We start from the raw sequence: 16,764 nt of genomic DNA on the forward strand, positions 1-16,764 counted from the left end.
AAGCTGGACACGCTCGGGGTCGCAGACGTTCGCATTTCTATATGGATCGAGTTTGGAAGAAAGTGTTGAAGATAAATTGATTCGATTTATTGCAGTTCTTTTAAAACCCACATTGGACTGCAAATCGACGCAGATTAATTTAATGAATAACTATTTGAGTGGCAAATTAGGTAAATGGACAATTTATTCCTCACGTTCGTGAAAATCACCATGCATCCGTGCATAGTAATCAATGCATCAGTAAAAAGGTTTTATCTCAATGAAGCTTGAAGCCTTTCGATAGTCCTTTCGGTGGCTACGCGAAGTAAAGTTTATCGCCTGTACTTTTGAGTAATATGTAAAAATCTCTGCTAAGATGTTGAATGTTAAGATTAGGTTCTAAGAGAAAATTATGCCGAATAAATTTCGCGAGTTGCTCTGAACTAATGAATTGTTAGTAAGACTCAACTACAGTTAAAAGGAGTTGAACTTTTCTATTGTAAACGTGCAAAATCAACAATAGATAGCAGATTATAAAGGCATTATGGTCCAGATATGCATTCTTTCCACGAAATCCTGATCGTGGTGACTCAAAAGCTAGCTTAAACTTGATAAAAGAAAAAAAATATTCATAAACGGAAACGTCATATTGGTCACGAATTCACCATGCAACAGGATAATGCTACAATCCGCAAGTCACAAGTGGTTAAGCAGTACCTCGAGGATATCCACCGCAATGCCTAGAACAGTCTCAACCATCGGATACATTGATGAACCTTGAAGTAACTGAAAATACCTCACGTAATTTAAAGTATCTATTGCATGGAGTAGGGATTATTTTAGAGGTTATGTCATTGATTTCTTCCAAATCTAGTAGAAATTGTCAAATGTCAAATGTCGATTCACATCTCTATGGCCATTGGGTCAACAACCTTTTCCTGTTGCGCTACTACACCGTAACTTACCGATGTCCTTCTTTCTTTCTCTCGTTTGCAGTACAATCCAAACTGGCCCAGAAGCGCCCCGCAACGAGTCCGGCCCCGCCCGTTCCCCCGTCCGCCCAGCAGCTCCTTCTGCACCATCCGTCTTCCTCGCCGCACTCGAACCACCTGATCGGCGGACCGAACCACCTGCCGCCCGGTGCTTCACCCGGCTTGGTCCCTCCACCACCGCAGGGTCCGCACGGCGGAGGCGGCGTCGTGTCTTCGATGGGCCCGCACGGAGGTCCGGCAGCACACGGCGGTGGTTCGTCCGGCGGTGCCCAGAACGCGTCCTCGGGCGGCCGCAGCAGCAGTGGCGGCGGTGGCGGAGGTGGCGGTGGTAATGGAAACGGTGGCGGAGGATCGTTCGCTGCGGCGCTACGCAATCTGGCGAAACAGGCGGACGGAAAGGACGACGAGCCAGCCGGCGGTGCTGGAAGCGGCGGTGGTGGCCCGGGCGGTACCAACGGTGGTGGCCCAGGCGGAGGCCCAGGTGGTGGCGGCGGTGGCGGTGGTAGAGACAGAGATCACCGGGATCGGGATCGTGAGCGGGATCGCGAGCGAGACGGAAGCGGCGGTGGCGGCGGTACGGTGATGGACGGTCGGGGGAGCTCTTCGATGGTGGACCGTGGTGGTGGCCGGGATGAATCGCGCGGCGGTGGCAGCATCATTACCGGCGACGGTCGGATACGGAACGCTCCGGACTCGGGCCGTGGCGGTGTCGAAGTGACGAAGAAGCAACACCAACAGCAGCAGCGTTCCTCGCCGCAGCCACCGGAGAAGGTAAGTGAACGGCCGATGGTCCCCCTGCATCACAGTCAACTAATACTCCGCTTCCCCGTTGCAGATGGCACGCCTAAACGCTCCGAGCTCGAGCACGATCCAGTCCGAACTGCTGGCCCGCAGCGGCTTCCAACCGTACAGACCAGACGAGCGGCTGGCGCACCCGGCCGGGGCCTTCCCGATCGACGCCTACTCGGCCGCCTTCGGCTCCATACCCGGAATGCCGCCAGGTGAGAATCTCGTTGAAGTCCCACCCGGACTGACGGAACTATGACTGACATTTCCTTATTTTAGCGAACCTGTTCAATCCGGCCGCCCTCGCGTACCACGATCCGGCCATCTATCTCGCGCCGCGCTACTCGATGATGCGGGCGCACCACCACTCGCCCAGCACGCACCAGCTCTACTCGTCGCTACCGTATCCGCCCAACCTGTACGGGATGCTGCCGGGGATGAGCATGCAGGGCATCCACGAGCGCATGAAGCTGGAGGAAGAGCACCGGGCCCGCCTGCGGGAGGAGGAGCGGGCCCGGGAGGCCCGCGAGGCGGCCATGGAGCGCGAGAAGGAGCGCGAGCTACGGGAGCAGCGCGAGCGGGAGCAGCGTGAGAAGGAGCAGCGCGAGAAAGAGGAACGCGAGCGGCAGCAGCAGGCGCAACGCGAGAAGGAGCAGCGCGAAAAGGAAGCCCGCGAGCGGGAACGAGAGCGGGAGAAAGAGCGGGAACGGGAGGCGGCCCGCGAGCGAGAGCGAGAGCGTGAACGGGATCGAGAACGCGAGCGGCTGATGCACATGATTCCGCATTCGCTGCCGCGACCGTTCTTCCCGATCCCGGGCCTACCGCCAGGACTGTCTCCCCCGCTCGGGCTCGGCATGCAGCCCCAGGGGCCACTTGGGCTACCGGCGCACCATCCGCTGCACCCGTCGCTGGGCCTTAGCATGAGCCTCGGACTGTCACAAGTGCCACAGGGGCCCCCGTCGGCCTCGTCGCTCAACCTGACGCACCCGTCGGCGGGCCTCGTCCCGCAGCAGCCGGGGCCACCGGGCAGCGCGCTCGGGCATCCATCGATCCCGACTAGCCTGGCGGCGGCGGCCGCCGCCTACAGCCACAGCATCGCGTCCACCATGAACTCGTCCTACCACTCGTCGATGGCGCACATGGGCGGGCTCAATCTCTCGCACTCGGCCGCGGCTTTGGCCTCCGCCCAGAACCTCAGCCTCGCCGCTGGCCACATTCCTCCACCGGCCCACCTGTCAGCCGGTGGCTCCGGCGGCTCACCGGTGGCAGCGATCGTGACGTCCGCCAGTGGGTCGATCGGTGGCCATCACCTAGCGCCGTCCCCGCACCATCTGTCGCCGCACGGCGCACCGTTGGCGTTGACGTCAAGCAAATCGTCCACCCATCCGTCGCCGCACCCGGCAACCCGAGCTTCCCCGTCGTCGCCGGCAGGAGGAGGCCCCACGCTGACGACGAGCAGTGGGGTGGCGGGTCAACCGCCACCCCATCCGTACTACTCGGCGGCGGCGATGGCCGCCGCCGTTGGCTCACCGCTCTCGTTGAGCAACAAGCCACCGCATCCGGCGCACCCGTCTCCCAGCGGCCATCACATGCATCACATGCAGCAGCACCACCATCCGGGGGCGCAAACGCAACCGCCGCCCGGGGCCCGCACCAGTGCCGTGATCACGCCGCCCTCGAGCGGCGCTCCAACCCATTACCAGGCGGCCCATGCGGCGGCCGCAGCCCATCACCACCATGCGGCCCTAGCGGCAGCGGCCGCTGCTGCGGTTCACGATCAACGATCGGCCGCCGTCGCTTCCTCTCACCGCTCCGGTGGTGGAGGAAGCACACACCGGGGCGAATCCGCACCGTCGCCGCAATCCGTTCCGGTGCAACCCGTCACCACGGAACACCACAGTGTAAATAGTACAAATGTCGTTAGTATTAGCAACAGCAACAACAGCACGGCGGCGGTGGCCGGCAGCAACGTTGTTGTCAACGAATCACTGACCCCCGCCGTTGTTGGTGGTGGTTCCAAATCACGCTCCCCGCCGGCTAGCACCGGAACACTGCACGAGCTTGGCACCACCGGCAGCGGCAGTCTCGTGATCAAATCAACCGCCAACAGCGACGCTGGCCGGATGCCGACGGATGAACCGCAGGGAGTCGGGGTGATTACGAAGCAGCGCAGCTCGTCGTCGCCGGCCGCCGGTACGGAAGCGTCCAACAACAGCAACACGGCGTCACCGGGAGCGACTGCCACGGTGGCGGCGACTGGCGAGCTGCCCGAAACCAATGGCAGCGTGTCCGATTCGCGGCCTGTGTCGCGCAGTGCCGACACCGAGACCGCGTCGAAGAATGGTGCTGACAACGGAGGCGGACCGGTGGCGGCCGTTAGCAAAGACCAGGAAGCTAAAGAGCCGTCGTCCACCCTTTCGCCGCACGATAATGGTGCTACGGTGGCGGTGGCGGTGAACAACGATAGCGGAACGGCGGACAAACCACGTAGCCACCCGAGGCAATCGTCACCGACCAACACTGGTAGCAACGGGGCAGCGGCCACCGGGACGCCGGCAGTAAATGCAAAAACGGCCGCCGGGGACCACACATCGACCGCGAGTAGTCCAGCAGCAGCAGCGTCCGGAGGTGGAACTCGCGAAAGTCGCTCACCACTAACTTCGTCCGCTGCCGCCAACAACAACAACAGCACCGGCAGCAGCTCGGGAACAACGGCCGCAGGTAATAAGATGGACACGACGCCGTCCCCTGGTGGGGACGATCAGGTGTCGCAAAGCGGCGGCACCAACCAACACGAGGGGATCGCTGCGGCGAAACGTGAGCGAAGAACTTCGTCCTCCGGCTCACGATCCCCCACGGCGGCGGCGGTGGCAGACTCCCCTGTGGTGGACCCGACCGGTGCGGAGAACGGCAAGAAAAGCTCACTGGTCGTGGCTACCGTTCCGCCGAGTTCCACGCCTTCCGGGGTGATTGTCGGCGACGGTGGACTAAACAATGGGGGCACCAGAGGCGGCGGCGAACATCGGTGAAATGCGTTCCGCGGGGGGTTCGAAAAATGAGGCAATTTTAAAGTGTGTGTGTGTGCTCACTGTCTCTGACCACGTTTGCGGGGGATTTTACGAACCGAGAAGTTCCGTTGATTGAAACCGTTTGATGCGAAGTGGATCGTTTGAAAAGGATGATCCGGCATCACCGCAGCTCTGAGTTCAACGCATACTACGTCCCCGGGGAGCGGAGTGCTAGCATTTTTTGCTCACGGCTATTTTGACTTAATAGGACGAGGCCGAATGGCGAATTCGGCCTTTGACGGTGCCCCGACACGTGCCTAGGACACAGAAATACTGTACGGTGTACTAGGAACGACGTGGCATGCGGTGGAGGGCCCCGGACTAGTAGCCCGGGCCACCTTCGGTGCCTCTAGTGCGCCGTTGGCTGCCGAAAAGCAAAACAAGACCCATCCTTTTTTTTTGGAGGCAACCTGTGTAAACCCACATTTTCTTAAGCTTAAGTTTCGTGTATGTAATTTTGTTGTAAATACTTGACGAGCGCACGGGAGCCTGGTAAAATAACTGATGTAAGGTGGTAAGAGGTAGGTGCTTTAGGTAGGGTCACAGCAGGGCACGAAACGGCGATGAAGTAGAACCGCACGCGCGGGTAGCATGATGAGTGCGGTGCGCTAGAAGTAAGCAATAGTTAACCAAACGTCAGTGAGTGAGTGGAGCACGCCCAGTAGGCGATGACGGCAAGAAGCTAGATAGTAGGGAATGCATATGCGGCTAGCAGAGCAATCCGATTGGTTCCATTTTTAGGCTTTTAGTTAGCTCGTAGAACAACACACACTAACCTGTTCCCTCACACACACACTCTCTCTCTCTCTGTCCTCTGTGCTAAGGATGCCTTACTTGTGTACTTTTGCTTGTATTCAAGCGCCACAGCGATAGAGCCCGATGCCGAAACACGTACTGATCGTTGAGAATCATCCGCGTTCTTTATAACGTTTCAGGATCGTTTGTTTTCTTTCACAATGGTTGGTGGCTGTCGGTCGGAAGGTCCTTATTCTATTGTATAGTATAGTGTGTAAACTGTGAACGGATAAATTTGAGGCACCACCGTGCCAACCTTGGCATCCATCGATCGATCGCGCACAAAAAGATCGATTTGTTCGCGAAAAAATAGCGAGAGAGAGAGAAGTTAAAAGTTCATAGTAACACATTACCCTTACGATTATCCTCACTTCTTTTTTTTATGCTCTTCGTCGCCGGAATCGCTCGTGGATGTGTTGTAATCGCTTTTCTTAATCGATCTTAAACCCCCGATGGGCGGATGTATAGCTTGCTGTTAAAATGTTCAAACACCGCCCCCGATTCTCTTTTCCCCCACAAAATCCAACATATCGGCGAGAGCTGCTCCAAACCGAGCAGCAGTGTACCGGTGGCGCTTTAATTCCTTCCTTGTTTTAGATTGGCTAAGAACGGTACGGAAAAGTAGACGATGGATGGAGAAGAGCACAACCTAGAACTAGCCCCCGACCTAGCAAGAAGCAACGAACGAAATCAATACAGCAGCAGCACACACGCTGGGAAAGCTTTGTTGCCAATCACTTTTATCCTAGAACGTGGATCCAGTGGAAATTTACGAACAGGGCAGTGTTCTCCGGTTAGGTTAGGTGCTTGCGATAGGTAGATAGTTAGATGGAGGCGCAAAACGGGGCGGCAAATAGCGAAAAAACAATGGTCTCGTAATGAGCACGAGTAGGTACGAATAATCGTGACGCTGGAAAGCTGGTGTTGGTTGTAGGATGAACCCTGAAGGGGTGGCCCCGGCGGATGAGAGAGAGGCGGTAATACGTTGTTCTAATCGGTGACGCTGTTCAAGTTAGGTGATCGAATGTGACAGGTATACAAACGTCGTAAACAAACAAAAAAAAACAAACAATTATTAATCAAAAGCATACCAATGGTTGTACTTTTTTTTTCTTTTTCGCCCCCTTTTTCTGTACTGTTGTGTTGGTTTTTGAATGGTTTTTATTTCTCTTAAGTGGTTCTGTGCGTTTGGTCGCTGCTTTATATGATTTATTATGATGATTTGGTTTTGTTATTGGTTTGTTTATTCCTTTTGTTGCGATTTTGTTCCAACGTGGGTGTACACAGTGAAAAGGTTCTTTCAAAATGGCTTCTGACGTTCGGCGGTTTGTACAGAAACGTGATCAAAATGGACGAGTTCTCAACGGTCAACGAAAGCATCGACGAGGAAGAGAGCTTGAAGAGGTTGATCCATCAGAGATTTCGGATGTTTCCAGTTGGTGTTATCCACGACAACCGTTTCAGAGGGCAGATTAGGATTGATTTTCGTGGGTTAATGCTTGAGTTTTTCGTTACAGATCCGAATTCTCCGAACACGTTATCCACCCGATGGACCGTGCTGCGCTTGCTGTTCTCTAAATGTGCCTTTCTCCTTTGTTTCCCATTTCACAATGCCGTTTACAGATGATACCATGAGCAATCCTCCCATGCAATCTGAGGTGGCCGAAATCGTGAACGGGAACAGCAGCAGCAACAGTAGCAGCAACGGCTCGAGCAGAGCCCGAAGCCCAGCAGCTCCCGTTGCTACAGGGAACGGTGCCGGACACTTCACCGGCTAGCGGCCACAAAAGCGTCGCCCTCGGCACGCCAAAAAAGGTCAACGGAAATGAAGATGTTCTACTTCGGCGAGGTTGTTTCGATCGCGACACAGAACGAAAAAAGGCGAAATCCACTGTCACCAGTATCAGTGTTAAAAATGTAAACCATCTTAAGAGAAGGAGAGAAGAGTTTGCAGCATAAGCGGGATTTCTTAAACGGAGCGTGTCTCGTGTGGCGAAAAGCTCCGAGGCCCCTCCTTTCGAACCCGAAAGTGACTATTGTGATAAACAAAAACAAAAAAAAAACAATGAATCAAACACATAATTAGCGTGTTTCGATGTACCGTGTAACATACAGAGGAAACTGGTCATAGATGCACGACTCCCAGAGGAGCATATTGTAGAATGGCGATCATTGTGTACATTACGTCCTCCGTTACCTTCGTGTGTCTCGCTTGATGTGATGTGTGGTTGAGGTGCGCAGCTAGGAAGCTAATCAATTCAGCGATAGTTCGAAAGGAACATCGAGGAAAGCACAAGTTGAAGTCGAATTTAGAAATTTGGTGTAAACAAATTACGATGAAAGAACCAAATTTGGGCAAAACGGGGGTCCCGGGTCCGGGAACCAGGAGCGGACTGTAATGCCGCACGGCATAGACGCCGCAGAATCATACATATAGACAGCACCAAGTAAAGGATACTCCTACCCTGTAAATAACTCTGCCTGCCGGTCTGCAAAAAAAAGGCGCAGCATACTTGCAAGCTACGGCCACACTGCGGCCCGGTTCGGGAGGCGATCGGAACGTCGCGAAAAGCGAACATTGAGTAAACACTTGCGGTGGGGATATGCTATCAATGCTGCTGTGTTTTTGTTTTGCCGCTGTGAAAGCAAAAAAACGGCCAACGCAAAGATGAATCTAGCGCTTTAGATAGACCCCAAAGAAAGGGAACGTAAAGTGAGAAATCTGTAGACGAAACAATGCGAAGTACTGAATGAATTTAAAATGCCACCAGAAACAGACCGATAGAGAAAGAAAGAAAGAACGCGAGAAGTGTGTTTGGCAAAACTTTTTGCACAAATTTACAAAACGGCATAAGACTAACGAAATGAACAAGAATTTTTTTCTTCGATCGTAAGGAAAACGAAATGATTACACAAACGGAAAGACGGAAAAAATGTGTTATAAACTGGGTTCCTGGAACTGGAACCGAGCGCGGGATCGAAGCACAACGCGGCCACACGAACTACGGTATTTGCCCTCTACGCCAAACGGAACACACGCGACCGTCGTCGGCTCAGATGCTAGTTGCGGCTCACCGACCGAAGTATAATATTTGGATATAATGATCGATGTTTGGCGGTTTGCCGATATAATAGACATTACGATCGGAGCGGCGAAAAGCTCAATGAATAAACACACTCAGCAACCGAACGCTTCTTTGGCCGTTTTCATCCTTTTTTTTGTGACCGTGATAATTCACCTCTGCACGTGTTTTCGGGAGAAATTACAGAGTGAGACCCACAAGCTGTGAACCGGGAGGTCAAAAGGAGGTCAGCGAATAACATTTACGCATAGCAAAGTTCACTTTAAATGTGTTTAAATATAGCCTGTCATTGGAATAGGTGCATTTCGTTTCCATTTACATCGATTCGACGGAGTTGAAAAGATTTTCTATTCCAACAGGGATGCATATAACAAATACTAGTTGCCTGAAGGCAATCGGTTTGAGGTTTCGGTCATCGGCCATAGTTTTTGGTAGCGTCCCACAATTAAGTTTAATGTTTATTCGTTTTTTTGGCATTCGAATTGATTATACGAGGCTTCCATCGAGTCGAGCGACTTTTTATTTCACGTGTGTCTCTGGATCGCAAACGAAATGTCATAATTTGAGTTTGCGTGCCCAAAAGTGCAGTGTGAGTCTGGCATAACGAATTTGGAGAGAAATTATGCACGCTGGACGTTATTGGTCATTGTTTTGGGCTTTCATAGGCTGGTTTATGTTGTCAACTTCATGAAACCCCTTTTAAAAGATTGTTAACAGTGGGAAAATCGGGTGACGGTTTGAATATGCGTTTTTTGACAGTTAGAGTAAGCATTCAGTTACAGAGAAAGCAAGTGGACTTTTGCCGTTGCGGAACGGCAGTTGCCGTTGAATGCGCGAATTGTTAGAGGAGCTTCGGAGTTTAAAGCCCGGTCCACACGCTACGATTTGAATGCTACTTTAATCTGCGCAGATCAAAGTCGTTATCGGATCGTAGCAATCTGTGGAGTGTCCACATGCTACGATATCTTAACGACTTGCGTCGCAACCCCGATACGTTGTGCTCCCTTATCGGTCACAGTGGTCGAGGAAATGGCTTTTAAAACGAAGCAATGATTAAATTTCGATAAATTCCGTAAAAAAACTCGCGCATCAACTTGTAAACATGTTAAACCACCATCAAAACACGCACACATGTATGAAAGTCGTACGACTTTAATACTCGCCTGCTTTAATTTTCTAAAACTGCGACGATGGCCAACAACGACAATTGCAATTTCGCTGTTCACATGTTGCGATTTGTCGGTGGTGATGCGATTGCACAGACTAAAGTAGCAGTCAAATCGTAACGTGTGGACCGGGCTTAATATAGGTAGATTCTGTTAAATATGTACCGGGAATTTGTTATTTTGAAGAAAATGCTTTATTCAATTTTCGATTTTTATGTGGCGTTATGTTGCTACACATGTCACTCACTTATGTTGAAAATTTCGGCTATTTTTAATGCTCAGTTATTGTATTACAGCTGTTTTGCTTGAACGTGTTTTGTCTCATCGTCGATTGCTGTCTTCTCCTAAATTAATTGACCACGAAGCCGTAAATTGAGTTTTGGAAATAACGGTGGCTTTGGCATCATTAGTTTATAGTTTTTGACCAAAAATTCGCTGCCGCGTGAAAGTAGCTGATAAAAATAGTTTTAGAAAGTAATTTTTATCACTCTTTCAAATTTCATAGATGAATTCTCGTAATATGCGCAACATGGAAGGTTAAAAATTCGGATCGCTCATAGCTAACATATCAGTATTTCAGTACGATATAACTGAAATCCTCACTTTTAACAGTTTGTCTATGACCGCCTTTTTCTCATAGTGCGTAGCAGGTGCCGAGTAGGCTTAGTAGGCTTGGGAATCGTCTATCTAATTGTGTTCCCGAATCAGTCTTTCTCTGTCATCGTTCGAATATGCCAGAGAATCGAATCAAGACCAACGGTTATTGCGTGTTTTAAACAGAAAAAGTGGTTGAAAAACTAAAACCTTTCTCACCTGCCGCACATAGCGAACACGGGACGCGACGAAGACTACTTTACTTGGCGAACCATTGCATTGTAACATGGCACAATCGGTGGATACCCAGGGTCGGCCACTGTCCTTAGCCGATTTGCCACCAGACGCACGGGAAGTGTTTCGGAATCTGAAATCGTTCAACAAAGTCCAGACTGCCGTGGCGGCCACCATTCTACAATCGACCGACTCGCTGGTGGTCAACGCCCCGACCGGATCGGGCAAAACGGTCATCCTCGAACTGGCAATCGTGCGGCTGGCCCTGGCATCGCGGGACAATTATCGGATCGTCTACCTTGCTCCGACCCGCTCGTTGTGTGCCGAAAAGTACCACGATTGGAAGGACCGTCTCGGAGCGCTGCGCATCAGTTGCATTCAGTACGACGGCGATAATGCCGTCGAAGACATCAACAAACTAAGCAACCATCGGCTGATTCTGAGCACACCGGAAAAGTGGGAAGTGTTCACGCGGAACTGGGCGGATCGGAACGTGGCGAATGTCCTGCGGCACATCAAACTGTTCCTTATCGACGAGGTGCAGGTAATGGAAGATAGTGAACGTGGCGCAAACTTGGAGCTCGTGGTGGGGCGCATGAAACTCATCGATGCCCGAATGAACCGTGATCAGCTAGCGAACGACGGGGTAGATCCAGCGCCTACGCTGGATTCAATCCGCTTCATCGCCGTATCGGCCTGCGTTCCCAATGTGGACGATTTCGCGCGCTGGCTGCAAAACGATCGCCACGTGGCCGCATTCAGTTTCGACGAGACGGACCGCCAGACGACACTTGAGCGCCACGTGCTCGGGTATCCGTGCCATGCGGGAGCTTACAAGTTCGAGCTGAATCTGAACTATAAGCTGGTGGACATTATTACTAAGTACGCCTGCGAGAAGCCGACTCTCATCTTTTGTTCGTCGCGAAAAAGCGCCGAAACGACGGCCAGCTTCTTGGCTCGCGAAATGCAGATCAAAAGGGGGCCACTGCCTCCGGGCGGAACAGCTTCCGGCATGGCGGGCAAACATTTACAGGACCTCGTCGCACGTGGTGTCGCGTATCATCACGCCGGACTGTTGGCTTCGGACCGGACTCGCATCGAAAGTAGCTTCCGGAGCGGCCACATTGCCATCCTTTGCTGTACAAGCACGCTTTGTATGGGAGTTAACCTTCCGGCGTACCTCGTGATCATCAAGTCCACCTTCAGCTACACGGGCAAGGACTACTCGAACAACTACCTGCTCCAGATGATGGGCCGTGCCGGTCGGTCGGAGTTTAACGAACACGGGGTTGCGGTAATAATGACCACGGAATCGAACGTCGATCGGTACCGGAAGCTGGCGGCCAATATGTTGCCCACCGAATCGCAGCTTCACAACAAACTTCCCGAGCTGCTAAACTCCGAGATAGCGTACGGAATGATCTATGATCGGCCGGCGGTGCACGAGTGGATCAAGTCGACATTTTTTTACGTTCGAGCCTCGGCCAATCCGTCGCATTATCAGCTATCCGGTGGGCGCCCTGTGGACGAACAAATCGAAGAACTGTGCCAGAGCACCTTGGAGTCACTACAAACGAGCGGGTTGATTGTGGCTCGACGCCCGGACGTCTTACAACCGTCCGGATGCGGCAAGCTGATGGCCCGCAACCATATGTCCTTTGCCACGACGAAACTTCTCCTATCGGAGCTAACGGGACGCGAGACGCTGCAGGAAATGTTGTCCCTCGTTTGCCGGGCGGATGAGTTCAGCTCGTTCAAATGTCGCATGAACGAAAAGCGAATCCTTAACTCGCTCAACAGCTCGGAATCACCGTCGGCGCCGGATAGTTCCGATGGCGCCGGAATAAGGTTTCGTTGGCCAGGGCGCATCAGTACCACCGGCGCCAAGGTGTACTGCTTGGTACAGGCCGTGTTCGGCTGTTTGCCCATCAACGACCACGGTCTGCATCAGGAAGCGGCCAAAATCATAACGCTCGGTGCGCGCATAAGCCGATGTATCATCGGGTTGCTGAACAGCAATCGGGACCGCTTCGGGACCGGGAGCTTTCGAGCGTTGCGCAGTGCCGCTACGTTGAGCCAATGTTTTCAGGCAAAGCTGTGGGAAAACAGTCCGCTCATCAGTCGCCAGCTGGCACAGATTGGACCGAGGCTCGCGCAGCACCTGGCGGAACGCGGAAAAAACTCGTTCCAAACCATTCGCGCCACGGATCCGCGGGAACTGGAATGGATCGTCAAGAAGCAGCCACCGTTCGGTAACGAGCTGATCAGTTTCGTTAATCAGTTGCCGGAATTTTGTATCGAACTTACAAAGGCACCTTCCGAGGGTTCCGAAGGATCAGCTGAGTTTTCGTGCACGGTCTACCAGCGGAACGGTAGCTACCGTGCCGTGGCGCCGGAATCGTCCGTCATCTTTAGCGTGCTGGTGGGAGACTCGTCCAACAGGACGTTGCTTTATCACGATGGCTGTAGCGCGGAAAGCATCCCAGCGGAAGGATGTACTTGGCCAATCCATGCGTACGGTGGTTCCGTCGACTCGATCACTGCGCAGCTGATCTGCGGCACTTGGGTTGGACTAGATTGCATTCACACTGCGCGGTTGAGCGACCGCCACGAATCCATTGCCACGAAGCAAACGACCATAACGCATTTTTTCCCCTCCAGAATGGCCAATGATACGATGGACGTGAGCTTTGTGAGTGCACGGACTGTTCTCGAAACTTCCGATAGAAGCTGGTCCCTTCCGGACCGGTCATTGTGTCTCCCAACTGCCAAGAAGCTGGTTGAAGATTCGAATATGACCGCTGTGATGGACGGAAACAATGTTTCCTCAAGCGACGCATTTGAAACAATCCAAAAAGTGCCCGTCCTAAAATCGATCTTGAAAAAAACAATTCCTCCTTTTGTAGCACCACGAACGATTCCTCAGGCTCAAGAGCCTGCCCTCTTGCCATGTGTGGAGCCAGTAAGGAACTTGAATCAGCGAATAGAATACCCACCGTTCTTCGATGAGGAAGAATTAAAATGTATTTTTCGCAAATCCGTTGACTACGTTGATACAGATTTCGAATGTTCCGGCAACAATTCGGACAGAATTTTAGACTGCTTCAAGCGCTATAAAATGCTCACACCTAGTTCCACCAACGGAACGAAGAGGAAAGAAATTTTGAAGGTTACTGCGATGGAATCGTCCCAACTCCCAACTTCTTCTATCTCTCGTCCAGTCCAAGTCCAGTCGGACTTGACTCGGAGTCCTTGTGCAAAGCGAACGAAAAAGAGCTTTAACCTTGGATCAGCTGAAGATGTTATTTGCTACGACTGACGGCGGGGAGATTTGTGACTGCAGCGTTTGTAAGGTATTAAGAAATTTAATACCATTACAACGATGATGGTCTCTCCATGAGGAAGTTAGTTAAAAAACAATTTCAAGACTTCTGTACTTCTATTGGCTTCTCACTAAATGCTTTCCTATTCCAATTTCGTCTACAAGAATCAAGTTTTGATAGTTGGTGCACTCAAACGACTTCTTTATGCAACGGATTCAAAATGCGCTCCGCAACTTCGTCGTTCAATCATGAAACCGGTTCAAAGTCATCGGTGCACCAAGGCGAACCAAAACCTTGCCAGAATAGGATCGAGGATGAGGAAATAAACTTAGAAAACAGGTTTTCTAGCAAACTATCAAAAACATCCACTTTATTGATATGCGCCAATGCGGCAATATTTGTTTGTGCCCGGGTATTCTTAGGTTCTACAAATGCTTACAATATTTCGGAAATATGCAAAAAGGTAGGCGCATCGAACGTACGTTGTACCTGATTCGTATCCGAAATCCGAAATTGGACTAGTGTAGCAGAAGCGACTGGTAGGTAGCACAGTTTTTTTTTTATATAAATTGCGTTTATTGGGAGTTGATTTCGTAATACATCGAGGTTGATTAATCGAATGGGCTCGGCTAAGGCCTCTCCACATTATTATTGAGAATTATTACACATTATTATTTTCAGGTGTTGTTCGTTAGTGTACCTAAGTGTTTGATTTGTTTTCTTGATATTTTGACAGGGGCCCATTGGACCTGTCTAAGACTTTTTCCTATGCCTTACATACCTAAGCCTACCTACTGACTAAACTATTTACATTATTTAAACTACTATCTACAACTACTACTACTTTAATCTACTAATTAACTGTGTCACTGAAGACGGTATTTCAATTCTTTGTTTTTACAGCAAGCGGACCAGTACTTTTTGTTGAGTTTTAGGGTGTGTTGAGCTATTTTTTCTATTTTAGCTAGTTTATGTATTTTTTCTGTGCTATGCCATGGAGGCTTATTTAGAATAATTTTTAGGAATTTGTTTTGGATTCTTTGTAACCTTTTTTTGTGGGTATTCGCGCTGGTGGCCCATATGGGAGATGCATAAGTGATGGTAGGGCGGATTATAGTTTTGTACAGTAACAGTTTGTTTTTGTTATTTAGTTTCGATCTCCTATTTATTAGGCTGTAGAGTATTTTTAGGTGTTTCTCGCATTTTTCTATTACGTGTTCGAAGTGTGTTTTATAGGTTAATTTCTTGTTTAGGTGAAATCCGAGGTATTTGACTGATTCTTTCCATGGGATGTTTGTTTTGTTTATTTTTGTGTAGCTAGTTGGGAGGCGACGCAGGCAACTTCTTCGTGTAAAGAAAATTGCCTCTGATTTGTCGGCGTTAATTTTGATTTTCCATGTTTTACAATATTTTTCATATTTCCGGAGGCTGTTGTTTAAATTGGTGACTATCGTTTTGGGCATTGTACTTGAGGAGCTTATTGCTAAGTCGTCGGCATATAGAAATTGTGAACATTTTGTGTGTGTTGGAATGTCGGATATGTAAATATTGAAAAGTAGTGGGGAGAGAACACTACCCTGCGGTACCCCTGCATCTGGGGTGTAGATGTTTGAGCAGGAGTTTCCTATGAAAACCTGGTTTTGTCTATTTTTAAGGAATGATTCTACTAATTTAACGATGTTTTGTGGGTATTTTAGTCTAACCAGTTTGTAAATTAAACCGTCTTGCCAGACAGTGTCGAAGGCTTTCTCGATGTCCAGCAGGACGAGTCCGGTAGATTTTTTGTTATTTCTGTTTGACCGTATATTGTTTGTCAACCTGTGGAGTTGGTGAGTGGTTGACAGTGATTTTTGAAAACCGAATTGGTAGGGTTGGATTATGTGGTTATCGTTTGTGTGTTTGTCTATTCTGTTTGCTATACTTTTTTCCAGAATTTTTCCCAGGCAGCTGAGCAGGCTGATGGGTCTGTAGTTTTCGGGGAGGCAGTGGTCTTTGCCTGGTTTAGGGATTGGAACGATTTTTGCGTGTTTCCATGCGTTTGGGAAGTACCCTAAGTTTAGACAGGCGTTGAAAATATGTGTGATTTGTATTATGGCTTTGTTTGGTAGATTTTTGATACTTTTGTTGTTGATATTGTCTAAGCCGGTGGATTTTTTGGTTTTTAGTTGTTTTATAATCCTTTTGATTTCGATTGGTTTGATCAGTAGGGTTTGGGGAAGTGTTTCTTGGTATGAGTTTTTGGAACTGTGGGCCGCTTCTTTTACTGTTTTCTCCATGGTGCTCTTTGTTTGCGCTGTTATTTTATGAGAGTGTTTGAAGTGTGAGCTTATAGCCTCACATTTTTCTTCTGAACTCATTAGGAGATTTCCGTTCATTTTTAAAGGCGGGATTGTTTGTTTTTGGTTTTTTAAATTTTTTACTATCTTCCATAGGGTTTTGTTGTTGTTATGTTTGGTGTTGATGTTGGATAGTGTTTTGTCCCAGCTTTCGTTTCGTATTATATTTGTTTTTTCTTTGATCGTTTTTTCCAGTGAAGTGAAGCACGAGTTTGCTAGTTTGTTTCTTCGGTTTCGTTGCCATATTCTTCTGAGCATGTTTTTGACTTTGATCATTTGTTTTAAATTTTCTGGGAGTTTGATGTTATACTGTCCAGGTGTGATGAGTGGTATTGATGCTTTGTGGGCGCTTTGAATTGTTGTTGTGAGCTCGTTTATCGTTTGGTCAATTTTCTGAGTGGTATCTAA

The 16,764-nt window shown here is 50.0% G+C and overlaps 2 protein-coding genes across 2 annotated transcripts in view; both read left to right on the forward strand.

Annotated features, from left to right (window-relative positions):
* LOC128274598 (uncharacterized) overlaps positions 1-7,441 on the forward strand; it is an 84,234-nt gene extending 76,793 nt beyond the window's left edge. Inside the window, exons 11-14 of the mRNA XM_053012836.1 lie at positions 976-1,742; positions 1,807-1,972; positions 2,037-4,478; positions 7,244-7,441. Of these exons, the coding sequence (XP_052868796.1) occupies positions 976-1,742; positions 1,807-1,972; positions 2,037-4,478; positions 7,244-7,398 (3,530 nt within the window). The 3' untranslated portion in view covers positions 7,399-7,441. The remainder of the gene's footprint in view (positions 1-975; positions 1,743-1,806; positions 1,973-2,036; positions 4,479-7,243) is intronic.
* Positions 7,442-10,749: 3,308 nt separating this feature from the next.
* On the forward strand, positions 10,750-14,777 carry LOC128270444 (probable ATP-dependent DNA helicase HFM1). The gene is made up of 2 exons (XM_053007841.1): positions 10,750-13,389; positions 14,757-14,777. Exons 1-2 carry the CDS (start codon positions 10,750-10,752, stop codon positions 14,775-14,777), a joined length of 2,661 nt encoding a protein of 886 aa, XP_052863801.1.
* The last annotated feature ends 1,987 nt before the right edge of the window (positions 14,778-16,764 follow it).

The sequence above is a fragment of the Anopheles cruzii genome, chromosome 3 (genome assembly GCF_943734635.1).
Source record: "Anopheles cruzii chromosome 3, idAnoCruzAS_RS32_06, whole genome shotgun sequence".
Lineage (NCBI taxonomy): Eukaryota > Metazoa > Arthropoda > Insecta > Diptera > Culicidae > Anopheles > Anopheles cruzii.